This window comes from Odontesthes bonariensis, chromosome 9, assembly GCF_027942865.1.
Source record: "Odontesthes bonariensis isolate fOdoBon6 chromosome 9, fOdoBon6.hap1, whole genome shotgun sequence".
NCBI lineage: Eukaryota > Metazoa > Chordata > Actinopteri > Atheriniformes > Atherinopsidae > Odontesthes > Odontesthes bonariensis.
In genome coordinates, this window is record NC_134514.1 from 17780249 (window position 1) to 17801284 (window position 21036).

Here is a 21036-nt window from a genome sequence, read left to right on the forward strand (position 1 = left end):
AGTAAAGCCCTTGTGCGTCTGTCATTACAATCTGAAGTCATGGCACTCCATGGTACTGCTTGAGTAAGGCATCTATGCAGAGCTGACATCAAACTCCAAGTTAACTCAGACAAATCCAAGCCTTGTTCCTCTGTGCTCATGCTGCATCGCTGGAGAGTGTGCAGTGTTTGTAATATCAAACCCTCTTGAAACTATGTGAAGACACGTCATTGGATTGCTGTCTCCGTGCGTGCATCCTGAACACTCTGCTTTCCAGCTGCTGTTCCGGCTCCTAACACTGCTCTTTGCACCGCTGAGACAAAGTAAAATTTTAAAAATAAAACAATCGATCCCATCCCATTATTTGGATTACATAACGGGACCACCGACTCATGCTGCATCCCCAACATACACAGCAACTTGGATGTTTCCACTGGGCAGACTCTTGAGGTGGTGCACTGTAGCCCTCTGGGTCATTCCCAAAGCGAAAACAGGTGTATAATGCCGCTCTGGTGTAAAAAAGAAAGCATGTATGTTTACAGTCTGTGTTTCCCAGCAGCACTGGTGGTCAGACCTCTTACTGGCAGTGATGTTCCCGAGGGGGGTGAACGTGCAGACAGTCACTGCTCCCATACCTGCAAGATTCAAACACACCAGCTCGCACTGTAGCAGCAAAGTGGCTGGCAGTGGCTTGACCCAAGTTTCTATTCGTGCACGTCCACTGTGAATACCACGGGTGTCAACTAGTCGTGCATAAAAGTTATATAACTCAGCAGAACAGTAGCCCAAGTTAGCTTTCAGGCTAACAAGTTCGCCGACAGACTCACCTCGGTCTTGGTTATGCGGTGTCTGGCCAGCTTCACGACAGCGAAATTGCCCTTTCCTAAAGTGCGCTCGATGTCGTAGAAGCCCACTCGGACCGGACCCCGGGTCATCGGTTTCTGGACACTGTCAGCCATGACCATGCTGTTCTAAATGGGACTGTTTGTGAAAGAGTAGGAGGTAGCCAGACGGGCAGACACACACGAGGGACTCACACGGACTTGCTTGAGCAGCTAGAGATAAAGACGAAAGGAAAACAAACCGCCCGCCGCCGCCGCCGCCGACACTCGAAGCGTGTCCATTAAAAATAGACAAAGTTGATTTCTGTGTCGCCCTGCCAGCTTGAAAGCCAATGTGGCGACACTTTCCGTCAGTGCGGCGATACGAGGCAGGCCATTTGCTGAGCCAGAGGACTGTCACACCACGTTCTCCGGTACAATAGAGCTATAATATTTCAGCTTGAGGCACCTCTATCAGCTACAGAGCACACGAGTTGACTTGCAAAGAGGCATCATGTTCTCTAGTTGACGTGTATTGACGTCAAAGCCATAGGGGTATTTGTACAGGGGGCGGGGCCACGGAGCGGCTCCACACTTCAGTGCCAATTGGTTGCCAAGACAACCAGACCCACCTCTTACGTCAACCGGTAAAATTGCTATTCTGAAATCTGTTTGCTTGCCTGCCCTCTTTGATTGCACGCATAGGTAACTTTGAAGTTTTGCCCTGCAGGTGTTTAGAAAGCTTTTGTCGTCTGCGGGTTGAAATATACGGGAAAAGGGGATTAATGCATTCTAGACCGGTTAGACACTACCACTACTACTTGCTTAGAGATTGTGCTCTGCAAGAAAAAAATGAATAGAAAATGAATAGATAAATAGGCTACACTTAAGCTAAACTATATGGTTTACCTTAACTATGTGGTTAAACTATAGGGTATATGATGCAGGAAAAAAAAAACAATGGGAATAGCAAATCTTTGAGATTATACAATAAAATATGCAGAATCTTATATGAAACCGGACATATTAGCAGCCACAAAGACATTTAGTCGCTTACACGATATCGCCATCTGCTGGTAGAAGTAGAGAATGGACACAAAGTGTAACATATCCCTTTCAACAGCTCTTTTCAGTTAAAAAGTGGTAACAACGTGGTCATTCCTTTCACACATGTCTAATGCATCACAGATATTCCCAAACCCACTTGCACAAGTAAAAATCCAGTTGAACGTCCCCTTGTTATTACAAACATTATGCTGCCAATATAATATCTTGTAGCCAAACATTTCAAAAGTCCTTTCACCCTTGAGTAACAGCCCACGTTCACACCCAGCGGTGTTTTCTCAGGAGTGACAGTCTACCAGGGAACCCTGGATTGCTAAGCAGGCAGAGCAGCGCAGCACTCCAAAGGCCTCTGCTGTCACGCACAGACTTCCTGAATGTAAGAGTTCCAGATGTGCTTTTGGCATTTCCTGTCTAGCAATCTCCAAGAACACACTCAGCCTCTCCTTACTGAGCTTGCTACATCTTTCCAAATCACCAACAAAACAGCCCACTCTGTGCTTAGTCTGAAATAGCACAGGCTTTGGTTTTCAGAAATATGCATCCATGTTGATTTGATACATTTGTGAGAAAGGCACAAGCTTTTACAAGCTGAGGCCGATGAATAATTCCCTGGCATGATGTAAAATTGCCACATTGAAAAAGTCTATGTAGCGTCAGATAAGTGGGAGGGTTGACTTGTCGCACAATCAGGTGGAGTCAGGAAAAAGCACAGCTTTGAGGTCTTCTTTGGTCAGCAGAGTTCTGTCATCGGTGCTTCCGCATGTACTGTCCTGTTCCCTGAAATCAGGGCCCAAACAGGAAGCCTCACACACGGATGACAACGCGCTTCAGGTTCAGACAAAAGATCAAACCAGTCCCTGAACTGCAGAGCCAACTAAACCTTTTTGTCTTTGTGTAACAGTAAATGTGGTGACGTTATCTGTAAGGTGACCAAGTTTGTTTCTAAAATGAGTAACCTTGACTTTGTACTTTTATAATGATAGATTTAGCAGCACTGCAGTGCCACCAAGCTGACCTGGCTCGCCTTGTTTGATTTCATTAATGCCTCTGTGAAATCTCAGTGGTGCTGAGGAGTTGCATAATCTGTCAGCGGCGATGATTTATACCGAACAAAGAACGGAAGTGGAATTTAGAACCTGCATTGATTACCACATGTATATCATGGGTGATTATCATTTCTGACTGTTATTTTCACTTATGCAGTTTATGTTTGTCATGTAGTAACAAACATTTTTGCTTTCATGCCAAAGCCCACAGACATAGCTCAACAACTATGTGATAGATTGACTTGAAAATTTGTACCTATATGTCAAACGACTTCATTCATCCTTTAATTCTACCTCTAGTGCCTTCACTCAATCTTCACCTATCCAGTCTAACATTTCAACCTGTATCGGCACGATCTTCACAATTTCCAGATGATGCCTCAGAGGTTGACATCTGTCTCTGATGAAAGTGTCTCAAGCGCTATTGGACTGGCTGCCATGAAATGTTGTAGGCCTACATGGCTTTGTGTTTTCCATTGAATAACTTGATGATCTTTTCCTCTCCGTAATGCTCAAGTTATGACTAAATGTTTATGCAATTTATGTTTTTATAAGCCTCATCAAGATCTGGACTTAATTCACCGACAAAACATATTATAGTTCTTACTGAAATGGTGAACATCCCGAGGAGTGAGTGTGAGTGTGCATGGTTGTTGGGATGGTGAACATGGATGGTGAACATGGAAAACTTGTACCTGCTAAACATGTTTGTGTCATCACTGGCCTTTTTGTGAACATATTGGCATGCTGTTCTGTGAAACTCAAGAGTATCATTAGCATGTCTATAGCAATTTGTTTTGCTTACATTTATTAAAACGTTTTGACATATGAGATCATTTTTAGCACCCACGGTACTGTGTAAGTCTTGAGCCACCCCTCATTTCTTCATAGTTTGCTTCCAATGAGCCAAACTTTCTTTTAGTCTTTTGAACTTTCTGAAGGGCTTTCTAAATGTTTCTTTGGATCCTCCTTGTATTTCTTTATTTCAACTCATTTCCAGTCCAGTTCTTGTACCTGACATATTTTAGAGGAATTTCTTTTTGTTTGTTACCCCACTGAACACACATTCAAAAGGGCCCTAACTCAAGGGGATGAACCGGTGTTGTGTCATTACAGACAACTTAGCAAAGAACCACATTTTCCTGTCAATACATGAAGAGGTACTCAAGACTTGCATAGTACTGTAAACATGGAGTCACAGCGATGCAAGACGTCCTAGATGCAGCACTTGAGATACACAAAAGTAGCAGATTGATGCTCAGATATCCAGTCCATTAAAATCCAGTCTGACACAGCTATATGTTTGGTAATCCCGCACCTCACAGGTAACCAGACGGAAGTATACCAAGAAAGGAATAGAGAACAGCTTGAGTTCCTCTGTCTAGCTGGGTCATATTGATTCACTGGTCTGTGACTGAAGGGCAATTGAAGATCGACGGCATTATCCATAGATGTCATTTTCCACCCATCCAGTCTGACTGTGGCTTTGAGCCCTGCAGGTCTCGTAGATGTCATTGGTCACAAAGCCACTCTCTTTATCCACACATGAGACATTCTCATAATCATCACACTGGAAGTCATGTGAAGGAGCACAGGAGGACTTTGTCACAGTGTCAGGTTGCAGCCTGCAGTCCAGAGCAGTGTGAGGCAGCTTGGTAATGTCACTGAAGGCATAGGGTCCTTGTATGGGAGAAGACGAAGCTGTTGATGACATCCAGCGCTCTGATCTGCTGGGAAAGCTTTCTGTCTCTGTCTTTCTCCTGAATATGAAGGGAATTAGGTTAAAAACTATATCACAACATGGTTTAGATATATATGGCTCATCTGGGAATTTCTCGATTTGTCACACAAGAGTGCAAAAACAGATTTCTTCTACATGGCTGCAGCCACAAAATGTTCCCACACTTAACAAATCAGTTCTGTAAAAGTAGAAATGCTCGGGGGAAATGTGCACACAAGTTAGTCAAGCTTGAGTAATACACGGAGGAGACCATTAGCGTTTCAAACTGCTCAAAATAAAGTTCCATAACTGCATTTTACATAGAAATCTTCTTCTTCCTCTGCAAGATAACACATGATCTCATTCCGTTACTCTTACATCTTTGTGTTTCTACCTTTTTGCATGGTATTTGTAGCAGAAGAACCCAGCAGCTCCAAACAGCAGCAACAGTAAAGCAGGAATAGTTGAATAGAGGATGTAGGAAACATAGAGGCTGTTGTCTGACAATGACACTGCAGAGAAAAATGCATTATTTGATTTAACTCCATTTAAACATATCCTGTGAATATTTAGGGGGGCATCATTATTCTGTCACCACTCAAAACACACATTTGTATTAGTTTCAATGAAAAGAAAAAGGGTGTAAGAATAGCTTATATTCTATTTGATCCTACCTGATGACTCAGGTAGTCTTATTTTTACCCTGTCAACAGCTTCTGTAGTTGACAATATGTCTGGTCTCCGAGATGAAACTACAGCAGAAAGCAAACAAGGTCGTTTGGCGATTATGACAGTAAAACAACATGTCACGTGACTCGTATAGCTAAACAACGCTGACTTGAACTTATTAGAGAAAACATTGCTAAAAGCATTTGAAAAATTGTCTAAACTTTGCTGTGCAACAACGTATTCACAAAAAGAAGTCAAACAAGTATAGGAATGTGCTACATGTGACCCGCAGATTACATAATGTAAACAACTCAAACCTTAGTACACTTTCACCACTAGAGGTCTTATTTTAAGCAAATTAGACATTAAACATAACTGATTGCTAAAAGTATAAAGCAATCTGCAGCTACTTGCTATAACGTTGAACGGCAGTATTATGCATAAACATTGTATGTTGTACCTGGATGTGCTGTGCTCCTGTCGCCAATAAAAACTGGTACTTTCTCTGCAAAAAGGTGCAAAATGTAATATATAAAAATACACGTTTTGAGTATAGGAATACCTTAAACACAGGCATATAAATCATAGCTTGCCAGTGAGCAGAAAACTGCAGTAATCTGAGCAACTAATATCCAGACTGTACATCGTGCTTTCAGCTCTAGTTGTTGACAGCAGCGGTCACATTTTAGTCGTGGTCTTTGAACTCTAAAATTAGATTTTTTTTTGGTCGTTTAACTAACGAGAGAAAGTAATTCCCAGCACAGCGGAGGGAAGTAGACAGCACCGTCTGCTCACCTTCCTGGTATTTGCAGACAAAGTTGTTCTTGGATCTGCAGTTGTCATCATTCCACTGGAACAGGAAATGACCTTCCTCATCAGGTGGTACAGAGGGCTGGTGATACAACACCACACACATTTCACTACCACACGATGGCTCATCCCAGTGCCAGTTCCTACGGCAAATACGAGGCACAAGTTTGGAGTTATTGAAAGTTTAAATGTGATAAAATCCATTCTAACCCTTTTTACTTGACTTTTAAATTGTATTCACATAATTGTAACTTTATAAGTTACAATTTACCACAGCCTTTTCCTGATCATATGTGTTCCATTTCACTGATATGGTCAAAAACATCTATTCAAAAAAATACCTGTACTTGGCTTTGCTTCCATCCAACCAATAGTACTGTGATGGGCAACCTGGGTTTGTGTTTGCTGCCTGGTGACGCTGTGGGCTGCGGCGGAGTCCGATCCAGAAATCTCCATCTCCGACCCTCAGCTCCTGTATGAACCTTGCAATCAGTCGCTGCTCGCTTTCTGTCTCAATGCTGAGCAGCTCACCTCCATCCAACCTACAGGTCTGCCTGGCATCCTCAAAGGTCAGCCTCCGCCTGCTGTCCTGGATGTAGAACGCCTTGTAGCATGGGCGCTCAGTCCCACGCCGACAAATTCTCTCACCTGGACAACACAGTGAGCATCAAAGAGACAACAAGACGATGAATACATGTTTTCTTTTAAAAAAAAGACTATGAAACATTTTATGAATTCCTACTGCGACAATATACAGGAGCAAACCATGTGGTACTGGAATTGTAGCATAAAACCTTTTTCTTTTCAAGGGCTTAAAAACACATGTATCTTTGTAACATCTGTGTTTGTGCCAGAAAAAAATGATGCTGTAGTGCTTTCTCACATACAAAGTGTAGTTATGTAACAGGTTTTACAACAAATATCCTGGTTGTAAATAAGTTGGGAATCTCTTTCTTTTCTTTTCTTTTTTTTTTTTTAAAAAAGGCTGGTATTCAGAAAGGCAGTGGGTCCCAATTTAAAGTTGAGACACTTCAGTGGACCAGAGCTTGAGAAAAGTCCAAACCGGGAGTGTCCAATTTTTATGAAGCGTAGTAAAGAAGGTGGCAGATTTTTTATAGCCCACTGCTTGTATCATTTTCCACTACAATAAACGAAAAAGGTACACTGGTGTTGAATTGCGTAATGCTGGAGTAGCAATAATGTAGTTATATGGACGCTCTGTTATAATTACAGTTAGAAGAGGGCTATAATTGTTATTATAGCATGTTATTCCTACGATAGCACAGTTGAAATATACTAATTTCTTGTTTAAAATCAGTGATCCGAATAGAAAACTGTTGTTTACGAGCTTAAGTGCAGAGTCTGACTGTTGCGCGTGTGTCATTATGAAGCACACAGATTGCTGCCTGCAGACTTCTTGGTTCTGCTCTCAGCCTCGTTTGATAAAACCCACGAATACAAAACCCTCAAAAATGAATATGCACCAGTGCTGTTAAGGGTGGCGTTCCTATGTAAAACCACACTGGGTCCTATCTGGCAAACGAAACCAACGGAACGCTACTAATGTCTGGAAGTGTTTTTTGTTTTTTTCCTCGAAGCAATTTCTTACCATTTATTTTAAAAGCGGATCCAGGGTGGAACAAAACGGCGATAACGGTGCCAAAAAGCTTCATAAAATCCATCTCTACATGTTCACCCGATGTGCTGGGCGACCGCTGTTCAGATAGTAGTTGGGGCTAAACTTCAGATTCCCGTGCAAAAACAAAACGAAGACTACAGCAGAGAGAACGGTCAAGTCTGTTCCGTCCGAAACTGGGTCGGCTGCTGAAGGCGTGCACATGGCGTCGAGTTGACGGAAAAAAATCGAGAGTGAGACGTTCCAAGATTTTTGCTTTGAAAGAAGAAAAAAAAGAAAGAAATATACAGCGTTTCTCTTAATCTAGGCTGAAGCACTGGGGTATTAGTTTGTGCAGTTCTAATAGGAAAGCCATGCAACATCCCATTTTATATATATAGAAGCCTACTGTCATTATGGGCTGAATAGAGTTCTTTGTCCATACACTATGTATCATGCGCACTGTATTAAAACAAACCATGAGAATGGGTCATCCCTGCAACAACCCATGCAGACACACAGACTGAATGCTGTCAGGTCAGAAAAGAAAATGACAACAGGGTGGCTAAAAAAATAAAATAAAACTTTAGTTGTGCTTGTTGAAACTCCCTTTCTTTTGCTGAGAAAGTGTTGCTTTTTATATGACAACGCGTACTTAAGTTCCCCGTCCACATGTGCGAGGAAGCTGGTGAGCCATACTTCTGGAAGAAAATCCCCAGTGAACCGTCTGTTAAGTGTCAGAAAGGAAACTGGCTCAGATCGTGCTGTGAAAACACTTGGCAAAGAGAGGCACAGCCAGGACATGCAGTGAGATACTGTGGGGACATAAAGACAGAGAGGAAGAAGGTGGAAGAGAGAAAGGGATTGCCCATGGACAGAAAAACAAGCAGAGGAGGAAGAGGACAGTATATTTTTCAGGGCCATACTTCCTGTTCATTGCTTGGGTTCAGTTGCCCAAATTTCCAATGGAAGAATGACTGAGGTTGTGTCATAAGTGCTGTTCTCTTAGCTGCGAAAAAGTGCATAACAAGGCCCGAAAGCTGCTGTGTGCATGCTGCTCTTCACCTTAGGGTCATTATTGATGTCATAAGTACTGCCATTAAAAGCCTAACTAGCATTTCATCTGCTGTAGATATGTGACAAATCATGTTCAGTCAAACTATGTAGCTTTAATGCAGTCCTTATTGCAAAGCTGTCTTGACCTTCAGCATACTGCAGTTCTGATTTAATGAGAAGTGAAGCCTGGAAGAGGCTTGATGCAAAAACTCCAAATAACAGACGGAAACACAAAACCAAAACACAACACCTCAGAAAACACGCAAAACCAACAATTTCACAAAACACGACCACAAAGCACACAGGGAGATGTGACGTCTCACAAAATGATACATCAAAATGAGAAAAGCAGGGGAAAAAAACCCAACCTGACAGAAAACAAAACACGACCAGAGAAAATATTCCAACAACACTCGAAATACAGCCACTAAACAGCACAGCTTTTTGAGACAACAAAACATTTTACTAAACTGAGAACGCAAGATTTCAATACATTTTGGATAACACACGATTAAAGAAATTAATTTACCTAAAACACAATAAAAGAAACATTTAGATAAAAAAAAAGTATTTTGGAGAAGTTTGTGTTTACTTTTTTGTTGTTGTCTTAGGAAATGTTGTGCGTTCTGTTCTGTTGGGTTTTGCAGTTCATTTTACTGCAAGTTATATTTATAAGTAGGAATACAAAATAAAAAAAAATGTTTTGACTGACACACATTTAGAGTACGAAACGTTCATGTACAAGTGAAAAAATCAGGAAAAAGACTCTGCCATGTCCTCTTTGTAGAGCACGTTGCAGCCTTCTATCTGTAGTCTGAGCTGTTTTTAATCACCACAGCAACACAATGTACAGAACATTTATTCTAATTTAACTTCTGTCGATATAGGTGATCAAACAGTCTCATTCGCAAGACAGACCTGTTTCAAACAAACATACATGATAACAAAGTGGATACAAACAGACAGTGCAACATGCAATGTTTAAGTACAACTACCAAGTGAAATCACGCAAAAAGTACTCAAAATAGGTACAAATTTCCATAGAATCTTTTCCCATTTACCCTAGAATTAGCTTGAAATCCCTTTGTGGGATCGAAGTGGACAGTTTCAGATCTTGTCAAAGCATGATACAAGTTAAATTGGCAGAATAGGAAAATGCGCTCTTGCAGTTCTCTGTACGTGCTGAGGGATTACTCAAGATAACAAAGGACAGGGAGTGAAGGCTATGGCAGCTTTGTTGGCATGATATATAAAAAGATAGATATGTTGGCGACAGTCCAAGGATGGAGTTTTACATGAGTTTATACCAATGCAAAAGTCTGCATGCAGGTATTGATGACCACTTGATCAGAGGACAATGTGTAATGATGAGCGAAAGGTTTATAGCCTGTTATCAATCTCACTGCTCCACGATAAACAGTGTCCAACATCTGTAAAGAGCCGACAGAGCATGAAAACAGTGTCACCACAATCACACGAAGACCAGTTGATTATTTGGTGGAGATAAGGTGTTCTGAAAGAATTACGTCTGTAAAAATGGTTTCAACACGTAACAAAAAGAAAATAGATTAAACAGACTCACGACACACAAGTCACCTCTATCCTGTTTTACTGTATAATCTGTACGACAACAATAAACCGATGACCTTGGAGGCAGAGCAGACACAACCAGCTGATTTAACTGTGAAAAACTGAGTTGTTTCTGTTGTCTTCTACCCGATTTATGTCTCTGTCTGGGTGATGCATGTTTGTGTCCATCTTGTGTGTCTGAGTTCTTGTCCCATGTGACTTGGACTGGTCTATTTTCCCTTCTTTCATCTTTTAAAGCCAATTAGCCTGCCATGTGATGGAGTCACTGTGTGCTTCAAACACTGCCCCTATTCAGCCTTTCTCCCAAAATTGTCCACAGGTCTTTACACGTACAACTGAATTTTTTAGTGAATGTTTCAAATGCCACATTTGCTTTATACGCTTGTTGTGTTTGAGTAGTTTGTTTGTGTGTCTTCCACCAAAAACATAAAAAAGGAAGAAAGAAAGAAAAATATCCAGATATCCATTTTCCTTCTAAAAAAAAGTTGTATTATTTGTACTTGTTTTGTTCAGTGGAATGGGTGTTTTCGTTCAACTGAGATCAAAACAAAGTCTATCACTGTGTGTGTCTCTTGGCGGGGTTTCCTCTGCACTGGTTGAATCACGAGTCTCTCAGACCCAGAGAACAACAAGACATTTGAGCTCTGCCTGATTTTGTCCACCAGGTGGCACCAAACTACTCACGAAGTAACACAGATCAGCGATTCCCATTCACTGCAAGATCACTCGAATAATGTCTCGTGACAACTCGGGGTAGTAAGTCATAAAGTACATCTACTCAGGTGCTGTACTAGAGACCACGGGTATTTTCACAAATAGCGCTAATAACTTTAAATGGAAAGTATATGACGTTTAACAGATTTTAACTGGAAACGTGTGATTAACAAATTCTGAATTTGACGTTGGCGCATGGAAACCAGTTTCAGACAATGATACGAACAAGAAGAAACTTTATTCCTATAACACTTTTCTAAACAAATGTTATAAAGTGCTCCACACAGCAAATCACAATGTAAAACATAGTGGTGGTAGTAGGGCAATATGCCAATCAATCAATAAGAAACCAAATCAGGTCAAATCAGAAAAGACCCTCTGATAAAAGTAGGTTTTGGGAAGAGATTCAAAAGAAGACACTGCTGACACAATGCTTTGTCACCTCTGGTCTTAAACCGTGTCTCTTTAACAAGTAAAAGTCACCTGCTGGAGGATCTCAGTCTACTTCAATGTATTGCCCTGTTGACATATCCCCATCACACCTTTTCAAGGAGGATTTTGTCTCAACATGTGGAGTCACATCCTCCATTTTAAGCAGGCAACTGTTTGACCATTACTAAAAGAGAAATTGCCATTCATCTCCACAATTTTGAAAGATGATGATTTCATTCAGGTCTCCTCTTACTTGAACAAATATCAAACATCTGTGATATATTCCAGTCCAGTTTTAGTTTTCACAGCATTGAGTCAGCTCTGTTGAGGGCCTTTAAGGACACTCTTAACTATCGACTCCGGCTCCCATGATCTTTTATCTCTCCTTGATCTTAGTGAAACTTTTGACATTGTAGATTACAACTTTCTGATGAAACATCTAGTGGAGAAAGTTCGGTTACAGAGCATGAAAGCTGCTTACCTCTTACCTGTGAAATAGAACTGCTTCCAATAAAATAGGGAGCTGTTTATCACCTCCTGCTTACCTTCAACGTGGGCTCAATTATGGGCCCCCTTTTATTCTCGTTGTACATGCTGCCCCTTGATTTAATCTTTGAAAAACACAATATTTACCACCACTGTTATGCAGGTGACAGTTTTATCTCCGAGCAAGAACTTTCTCTCAACTAAGTGAAAATCTGACTGAAATAATCGTATTTGGTCTATTACACCCCATCAAAAGTCTCAACAATCAACTTGGCCTTCTGACAAACTATGTGCATGATAAAATAAAAAAAAAGATCTTGTTTTTTTTCTTGCACTTTATTTTAAATTTTAACAGACAAGTTAGTTACGTGAAGAACAGTTTTATTTTGATCAGCTTGGAAATATCGCCAGCATATGCAAAATTCCAGTCTACAGCTAGTTCAGAGGGCAGCCGCCACACTTCTGCATGGCACAAAGAAAAAGGATCACACCACCGCAGTTTTGGCTGAGCTGCGCTGGTTAACAGTGAGATACCGGACTGATTTCAAAATGTTATCATTTGTTTATAAAGCTCTTCATGATTTAGCTCCACACCAAATCAACCTATCTTTCCGCCACTCGGTCACTCCCCTCACTCAAACCTCAAATCCAAAGGCGATCGAGCCTTTTGGTTGGTGGTTCCAAACTCTGGAATAATCTTCCATGATGTATTGAATATTCCCACACAACTGGTCATTTTCATAATCTTTTTCCTTTCCTTTTTAATTCTCTGTGACGCTGCACTTTTTGTATATTGGTTGATTGATTAGTCACACCTTTTATTTGATTTGGTCTATTTGCATCCTTTGTAATTTCTTAAAATACATATTTGTTTGTTTGTCTTTTACTGATTGATTTACTTAATCTTTTTGTTTCTTGTCTATTGTGTCATGACTTTTTAAATTATGTTTCTGATACTATTTTGCCCAGAAATACTAAAGCATTAACATTGTTGCATCAGCATTCTTCTTCCTATTGAACTATTTCTCCAAGTGATACATTATATTGAACCTCAGAGGAGTCATTACCACCACTGATTATCTTTTTTACTGTACATGCCCACAGAGCACAGTACCATCTCTTCGCAAACTTCCCAGTGTATCCTCTTTCTTTCACATCTTTCAGAGCCTCCTGGGCCTTGTTTTGCATTGTATCCTGATGTGATTGTTTGTTCATTGTCATTCTTGGTGAATAGAACTAGTAAAGTTGTTCATAACTCCTTGTTGCAGCACATTGTCATAATAATCCTGGCTGTCTGGTACATCTAACACTGATCTTGCCATAGATAGCAGCTACACCATAATCAGTTTTTGGCCTGTCCCAATGTCATCTTGTAAACAGTGTTTAATGCATCTCTCTTGATCTTCATTTTCACATAAAATAGTTTTACTTTTCTATTATAACCAACTGTGACTTTTTTTTTCATCCATCCATCCATCCATTTTCCATACCCACTGAATCCGTCGGTTGGGTTGCGGGGGGGCTGGAGCCTATCCCAGCGGTCATCGGGCGAGAGGCAGGGTACACCCTGGACAGGCTGCCAGTCCATCACAGGGCCACACAGAGACAAACGAGACAAACAACCATACACAAGCTTCTGAGGACAATTTTTAGAAACACCAATTAACCTAACATGCATGTTTTTGGACAGTGGGAGGAAGCCGGAGTACCCGGAAAGAACCCACGCATATACGGGGAGAACATGCAAACTCCACACAGAAAGGCTCTAGCCAGTAGTTGAGCCTGAAACCCTCTCGCTGTGAGGTGACAGTGCTAGCCACCACACCACCGTGCAGCCCCCCCCCCCCCCTTTTTTTCTCCATGAAACTAATTTGTTTTGTCTATAAGAATTCTTCAAACTACCAGCAGAACTGAAATCAGCCACAACTGTAAGCACTTTTAAATCCAGGTTAAAAACATTTCTCTTTCTGTGTGCTTATGGTTGAGTTTATATATTTCTTTTCCCCCTCTTCTTTGATTGCTTTTAACTGTGTTTTTAATTTTTATTCTATTTTTTTTCTCTTTAAATTGCTGCTTTATGCTGTTCTTTTAAATGCCTTGTCTTTATGTAAAGCACATTGAGTTGCCTATGGTATGAAATGCGCTATATAAATAAAGATGCCTTGCCTTGCCTTGCCTTGCCTTGCCTTGCCTTCAAAATAAAAAGGATGGACAAAATGCTTTAAACATATTTTTATATGCATACATAAACCAGTGATCCTTAAACTGAGATAATTCCTGAGGGTCACAGATGTTTCAGGGAAGAAACCCCACAACAATCAGACATTTTTTGTAATTTTATGTAGCCTATGCATGAGTTCACGATGAGGGACGGGGGTTTCAACAGGCAACCTATTTAAGGACAGGGGATTATCAGAAATTGGAGCTGATAACATGATTAAAGTGCAGAAGAATGACCAGTGAGTTGTTTTCAAACAGGTGTCCTGGGAGGCAAAAACAGGTGGGGCTGAAGAGATAGTAACAGAGTGACGCATCTCTGGATAATGTGACAAATGTCTTCTCTCACCACGGGGACTTTGGCAAAAGCACTGATGCTCTGTTTCATTCTATATTTCTGATGAACAATGGGTCTTCTCAGTTTAGCTGTAACAGTTGTGGCCTATAGCTATATAGAATACAAGCTTATCAGCTCTATGAAGACAATAAAGGAAAGGTTTGACATGCAGGGGAAATTCACAAAGGTTTCTCTTGACTGGCTGTGCACCTTATAGCTTGTGGGGCTCATGATCACCTTTCATGCATTCTAGGTGTTTCATTCTCTGGACAGGTAATCTCTACACAAAGATTTTTATATCTTGGAAGCTTTTCTTTATCTTGATCTCTTGACATCCAGATTCAAAGGTTGTTAATCCAATATAATTTGTGCAGACTTTGTCCAATTTTTCTTTTTCAAAGTCTGCAGAAGTGCACTTACGCATTATGCATCCTTGTGGAGACCTGACATGCCTCTACACAGCCAGAAACAACCATTCTAACATTTGATATTTAACAATTATCTCCAAATGGAGGGAAACCTGAAGTAATGTTTGTAGTTCACCTGGATCTGGGATCTGTGTCAAATCCCACTGACACGTTTCTCTGCTAAATGAAGATCCAACAACACACCATGCTAGGAGCTGCTACTGTCTGCGTGAGAAGTTATGGAACAAATGAGAAGTGAGTGTGTGTGTGTGTGTGTGTGTGTGTGTGTGTGTGTGTGTGTGTGTGTGAGTCTAATGTGGGGGTTCTATAATTAGTCGAAGGGAGGGCTTGAGAGTCACACTATTATGGCCTAAGGTGTCCTGAAGACTATAAAAGCCGTATTACTTGACTACCTCTATGACAAACACCTGCTCAGGTACCAGCAAGGTAAGAACCTTAGGACCCTAACAGAGGTCTCTATGGTAACTTAATTATAGCAAACATAATGACTTTGATTTTATTTGGCAAATCCAAATAGAATATGAAACATACATTTATTATGCAGACTGCAGTTTGCAATGAATTGTACTTTTGCTGGTTGATAGTTTTGGAAAAACTATTGCTGTATTGATGGTGCATTTTTTTGGACTGAATCTGAAGAGACAGAAATTGCAAGCCCTGTTGTTTTGTCTCCCTCTACCCTTTTACAAGATTAACCAAACAGAGTGAGCCTCAGACAGACACCATGACTTTCTCCCTTTGTCTCCCACTGTTGGCTGTGCTCCTACAGCCGGCTCTGTGTCTCTACAACTGCTCATCTCAGTATGAGAGGACCCCAGGTAAGCTGGTTTCAATTCAAGTGAGATTAGAGCCTCTGGAAAAGTTATTTGTTTTCTTTTGGACAAATGTGGATTTCTTTGTGCCAGTTGCAGACTCTAAGCCGTATCAACTGAGTCCTCATTTAACTCTGTTTGGATTCAGATAAAGTAAAAGATCTCTCTGTGACAATTTGATGAACAGGACTTTGTAATGTTCTCTCTTTCTCAGACAACTCAGATCTGATAGTTGACTGTGGCACCAGCATGATAACCCTCGAGATCAACTTGTGCACGGCTCAGTGGGCAGGCTTCAATGCCATCCACCTGGCACTCAATGGAAACCATAACAATACAGAGTGCCAAGGCTCTGTTGACACCAGTGTAGACCCCCCGATCATCCGTTACCAGCTTCATGTGAACCACAGTAACAACAACCCCTGTCGCCAGTCTCTGCAGGTCAGAAGGTGTTTCTGAAGATGCTAAAATATACTGAATTATATTGGCTATTAGATAGGAAATATATTGAATATATATATTGAAACTGAAGTTGAACTGAAAGTTGTGTAGAATTGTTTCGAAACATATAAAAGCTCATGCAGTGACTGTGTCTGCTGTTTTTTCCAGATTGTGGATGAAGATCCAGACCCTGCAGGTCCCTTCAGCAGCTTCTCAAGTGTCCAATCAGTCATCATCACAGGGTACATTGACACACCCAGGTCTGACCAGGGGGTGATCAGCTACTCCACAGACCTCTATTATCATTTCTCCTGCCGCTACCCTCTGGAGTATCTGATCAACAACACACAGATTGTTGCGTGAGTGAATAGGCCTGCTTAGTCTATGCAAAAACAATGATTTTGAACAGATTCTTTATTCAGCAGGTCTAATTCTTTTTCTCTTCTATGTGATCATCTTTTCTTTAAGCTCCTCAGTCTCTGTGGCGACCAACAATAATAATGGAACCTTCATTGATACCCTGAAAATGAGTGTTTTTAATGTAGGTACCAGTGTTTACTCAGCTCACTTTGACACTTATCAATGCTTCCATTTGTGACTTGCATTATTTACTATTTTTTCTTCAGGATTCGGACTACAGCCATCCATTAGTGGTACCTTCAACAGGGCTTGAGTTACGAACTAACATCTATGTGGAGGTCAAGGCCGTCAACCTCACAGGAAAGTGAGTAAACCACATAAGGATGAGTGGTAGTTAAACCAATATTGAAACAATAGTGATACAAGTGATCAGTCTCTTCTTGTGGTAAACAGTAACTCATTCATTGTCCTGTTTCCAGTTTCCATCTACTGCTTGATCACTGTTTTGGTACTCCCACTCCTTACAACATGTCTCAGAGTGAGCAGCACAACTTCTTCATCGGGTAAGATGGAGCACATCACTGGTATAACTTCGTATGCGTCTTTTAAAAAAAACATGCACTATTATCATTTTCTCTCTCTCTTCCAGCTGCACAGTAGACCAAAAGACATCTATGACAAGCAACGGCCTTTCCAGTGTTGCTCGGTTTTACTTTGAGGCCTTCCGCTTTGTTCAGCACAGAGACAAGGCAAAGTCCAGCATATACCTGCACTGCATGCTGAGACTCTGCGAGCCAAGCAAATGTCAAGAGCTGCTGTCTGTAAGTTGAGGGAGTTGAGAAATGCTTTTTCTTAAAGTTTATATGAGAAAAGTGTAAAAAGGAAAAGGTCGATATTGAAAAAGCACGTGCTATGCTCAATTCAATTCAGTTTTATAGGGTCAAATCACAACAAATGTCATCTCAAAGCACTTGAAAGATACAGGCCAATTCAAGCCAATTTAGTGTATTGTAATTATTTCAATTCCAAATTAGTCCAATTCATATTCAATATGTGAAGACACTTGTCCTGCTGACGAATGACACCATACCCCAATCTTTACACCAACCCCCAAATATTTAAACTGTCTTTTAATGCAGAAAAATGATATGTGAAATATATAGAATTTAGTTTAATAATGTACCCCAAGTGGTGCTATATTCATGTGTAATAGCATAGTATTACATTAACCTAGCTATTTTCTGTGCCACAGCCAGCTTATTAGATAGGTCATGATAATGAGAAGACACTAAATAATTGGAAAGCTATGTGATGTCATATCATGTGATGAAAAATCCTTCTGGATGTCTTTCAGGCTTGTAATGCCAGAAGAAAACGATCTCTGAGTCCTTTTGGAGAACAAAGCAGTGACTCAGCCACCGTTTCCGTTGGTCCTCTGTACACCGCTCGAGAAGGTTTGAAAAACATGCAGAATTTTACAATTCCCTGATATCTTTATAGAGTGATTAACGTTCTTTACTGGCCATGTCTCTTGTCTTCTTTCATTAAAGACCTACCAAATCCAGCTGCCTACAGTGAGTATTCTTTAATGATATTTAATCACATTACATTAAGGATCCAGAAGCGCTTGTAAACATATTGAACAATCTGAAAGATAATCCTCACTGATCTCTCTTCCCTTGTATCAGGTGATAATGGTGCATCGGAGGGGGATGATTTTGATGTGACAAGCCTTGTGGTGGGTGTGGTGTTCGGATCAGCTGCTGCTGTCTTGCTGGTTCTCGGCGGCTGGTTTGTCCTGAAGAAGTACTATTGGGCGGGAGGATTATCTCGTGCATTTGATTGATTGATCAAATAGTTTTTGCCTCCTCACCTCTTACCACATAGTAACTTGAGGTGTATTTTAAGCACATTAAATCTGTTTTATGTTGTGGTTTCTAAGTTATAACCAAATGTTCTTGACAAGGGACCATGGAAAACAAGCTAATACTGTGGGATAGTGTGTAACTTTTTCTGTCTATATCAATACATTTGGTGGCAACTTAGCAGTTATGAAAGAGCAGCTAACCTGCACAATGAAAAATAAATATTTGCTATGCATGCTACTGAAAGGCTGAGTTTTTCTAATTGAAACATAGGTTTGCTTTTACTGTATAATGTCTGTAAATTTGCTTGCTACAAATGTTTTCTATATGTATACATTTTGTACAGAGTTTCAACCGCATTGCTTAAAGCACTTCTGGGTAAATTTAAAAAATGGATTGTCTTTCTTAAATAAAATCAGGTGGGTTTGTAGCGTTTTGACTGGCTGATATGACATACAGTAACTCCAATAAAGTACGAGCAAAAGATTTTTCCACTTTTATCAAAAAATTTACTCTTTAACATAAACATCTTTTTACATGAAGCAGAAATAGAAACATACAGTTACTCACTCATTTACATACGGAATGAAAAACAACAGTTCAATAAAATTCAAGCATTCATAAATATTGACAGTCGGCTTGCCATGGTGGTTCAATAGTAAACAAATAGGAGATATAAATGGTCAAGAATACAGGTCAAACAAGTCACTTAAATGTGATCTTACATTCGTTGAATTGGAATTTGTAAAGTGCATGTTTTTGTCACTGCACAGAGTGCAGAATGTCTTGAATCAGAGCGGAGAGTTTCACTGAAAAGTCTTCTCGCAAAGAGCCGTCTTGGTGCACAGACAAAGAGGAGGTCAGAGACAGGCTGGAGGCTTCACGAACCTCCTCCTCCACCGACAAAAACAGCCTCTCTATCCGGGCCTGAAGCACTTGGCTCTGCGAGGCTGCACTTTGGCAGAACCGCTCTACATTGCCTGTCACTTCTGCCATCCGAGGCTGTGCAGATTCCAGCTGAGCTGCAAGGTGTGCTTTCAGAGCCCCCACCTTGTTCTGTGCCTCCTCTCTCAGTGAACTCACTTCTTGCCCCAATCTGGAGCTCACTTCCTGCCAGACCTTTGAGTTAGGTGCCTCTTCCTCAGAAGCACTCGTCTGTTTCAGATTTTCAATCTCTCTACTGACTGTAGTGTAGAAGTCACTGATTATGTTGGCCAACTGAAGGCTGCTGTGCTCCAGACTTTGGCTGAACCAGTGGAAGGCCTCTTGATAGCGAGCTGGACTCGCGGCTGCCTGAGCCTCCGCTACCTCCATGCCCTGCAGATAGAGACTCAGATGGCTGCACAGATCTTTGGTGTTGCTGCTGAGGGAGCTCTGGAGCTGCTCGGTGAGGGGAGTCAAGCGCTCCCTCATGCTGGCCAGGGTGGCACTGAGATGGGCTGGAGACGGGGATAACCTCTCTCGCAACTCTGCCAACTCTTGGCGCAGACGGACACGCAGACGCTCCGACTCCATGGTGAGTTTGCGCTGCATCTCCTCTGCCACTGGGTTTTTGGTGTCATCAGCTTCTTGGGTATATAGACCACTATTGTCTATGATGCTCTTGTAGATCTTACTGCAGAAAGAAAGAGAAGCACTCCATGAAGATATATTCTCCTATCAAAATTGAACTTGAGATAAAGTAGCCCTTAGTTCAGTCAACTTACTTGATATCTTTTGCAAGGTCTGCCTTATCATGAGCCTGGTTGGCCTTTGAGAGAGCCCAGGTTGTCTCTCTGGTATCACTTTGTATTGGGTATGCTGCAGACCAAGAAAAACATACATAAGAATAAAAAATACACACATACAAATATGACATACAAAAATAATCTTTTTAGGAATAATGAATACCTAAAGCTGTTGAGAGCGAAAGGGCGAAGATCACAACTTTTAGATGCATGTTTATCTCTCTGTAAAGGAACAGATGAGAGGAATGGATTAGAATTTCAGACAAGAACAAACACACGATTGAGATCTGAACATTCAAAGGAATAACGTTCAACTGCTTTTTAACACGTTCCCTTCTCAGAGGCAGAAGAAGATGTTAAAGAGTGGCAGGTTTTTACCTGATGATCAAGGTTCTGCAGAGTGACTCCTCATCCCGTCCGGCTTATAAAGGCCCTTGTTATCAGAACAACTCCGCCTGTGTCAATAGTCAACACGTGGCGGGTCACATTGATGTTAGGACAGACAGAACTGCACACACACAAACGCAAACTCTATGAGGTCACATCAATACCATCCAGTTTGTAACCCTCATAAAATTTGATTTCAGAGAATTCTTGGCACATTGCTGTAAGGAAATGGTGTTACATCGATAAGGATTTAATGCTCTCTGAGTCCCTTAGGGAGATTTTTTTCGTTGTATGATAAAAAATAGGAATAGATATTTTAATAAACTAGATCTAGATTAGTCCTAGTGATGATGATGATGATGAACAACAGTTGTTAAATCTACGATTTTTTTTACAGTAGAAGTGTGGTAGAAGTTCAATGTCAGACCCAAAAGGGATCAAGAAGTACATGTTCATGTT

At 40.9% G+C, this 21036-nt stretch overlaps 4 protein-coding genes across 5 annotated transcripts in view; 1 reads left to right on the forward strand and 3 right to left on the reverse strand.

Moving 5' to 3' along the window:
• The window catches only part of sik2b (salt-inducible kinase 2b), a 44373-nt gene extending 43056 nt beyond the window's left edge, over positions 1–1317 (reverse strand). The window contains exon 1 of one of the 2 annotated variants that reach the window (XM_075473455.1): positions 807–1317. In XM_075473455.1, coding sequence (XP_075329570.1) covers positions 807–944 — 138 coding nt within the window. In that variant the 5' untranslated portion in view covers positions 945–1317. Of the gene's footprint in view, positions 1–553; positions 749–806 lie in introns of those variants that run through there. The other variant, XM_075473457.1, reaches the window with a different exon arrangement.
• A 2375-nt stretch (positions 1318–3692) lies between these two features.
• laynb (layilin b) lies at positions 3693–8026 on the reverse strand. The gene is made up of 7 exons (XM_075474408.1): positions 7720–8026; positions 6452–6758; positions 6096–6253; positions 5761–5805; positions 5306–5383; positions 5026–5143; positions 3693–4671 (listed from the first exon to the last, which is right to left on the reverse strand). The coding sequence occupies exons 1-7, from the start codon at positions 7790–7792 to the stop codon at positions 4353–4355; spliced, it is 1098 nt and encodes a 365-aa protein (XP_075330523.1). The 5' UTR covers positions 7793–8026; the 3' UTR covers positions 3693–4352.
• Positions 8027–15709: 7683 nt separating this feature from the next.
• Positions 15710–18444, forward strand: LOC142388687 (zona pellucida-like domain-containing protein 1). Its single transcript, XM_075474233.1, has 10 exons — positions 15710–15803; positions 16012–16238; positions 16407–16597; positions 16707–16779; positions 16865–16962; positions 17078–17161; positions 17248–17419; positions 17953–18052; positions 18149–18172; positions 18287–18444. The coding sequence occupies exons 1-10, from the start codon at positions 15710–15712 to the stop codon at positions 18442–18444; spliced, it is 1221 nt and encodes a 406-aa protein (XP_075330348.1).
• A 781-nt stretch (positions 18445–19225) lies between these two features.
• On the reverse strand, positions 19226–20402 carry LOC142388842 (uncharacterized). The gene is made up of 3 exons (XM_075474409.1): positions 20354–20402; positions 20170–20263; positions 19226–20078 (listed from the first exon to the last, which is right to left on the reverse strand). Exons 1-3 carry the CDS (start codon positions 20400–20402, stop codon positions 19226–19228), a joined length of 996 nt encoding a protein of 331 aa, XP_075330524.1.
• Between the last annotated feature and the right edge of the window lie 634 nt (positions 20403–21036).

What these genes read in the sequence shown, in the direction of transcription:
- LOC142388687 (XM_075474233.1), top strand. Translation starts at nt 15,710, where the DNA reads ATGACTTTCTCCCTTTGTCTCCCACTGTTGGCTGTGCTCCTACAGCCG. An exon ending in GCCGTCAACCTCACAGGAAA is followed by an intron (nt 16,963 to 17,077) that starts GTGAGTAAACCA and finishes TCCTGTTTCCAG; the next exon opens with TTTCCATCTACTGCTTGATC. An exon ending in AATGTCAAGAGCTGCTGTCT is followed by an intron (nt 17,420 to 17,952) that starts GTAAGTTGAGGG and finishes GATGTCTTTCAG; the next exon opens with GCTTGTAATGCCAGAAGAAA.
- laynb (XM_075474408.1), bottom strand. Translation starts at nt 7,792, where the DNA reads ATGGATTTTATGAAGCTTTTTGGCACCGTTATCGCCGTTTTGTTCCAC. An exon ending in GGAAGCAAAGCCAAGTACAG is followed by an intron (nt 6,254 to 6,451) that starts GTATTTTTTTGA and finishes TATTTGCCGTAG; the next exon opens with GAACTGGCACTGGGATGAGC. An exon ending in TGTCTGCAAATACCAGGAAG is followed by an intron (nt 5,806 to 6,095) that starts GTGAGCAGACGG and finishes ACCTTTTTGCAG; the next exon opens with AGAAAGTACCAGTTTTTATT.
- LOC142388842 (XM_075474409.1), bottom strand. Translation starts at nt 20,402, where the DNA reads ATGCATCTAAAAGTTGTGATCTTCGCCCTTTCGCTCTCAACAGCTTTA. An exon ending in TTCGCTCTCAACAGCTTTAG is followed by an intron (nt 20,264 to 20,353) that starts GTATTCATTATT and finishes CTTGGTCTGCAG; the next exon opens with CATACCCAATACAAAGTGAT. An exon ending in GACCTTGCAAAAGATATCAA is followed by an intron (nt 20,079 to 20,169) that starts GTAAGTTGACTG and finishes TTCTTTCTGCAG; the next exon opens with TAAGATCTACAAGAGCATCA.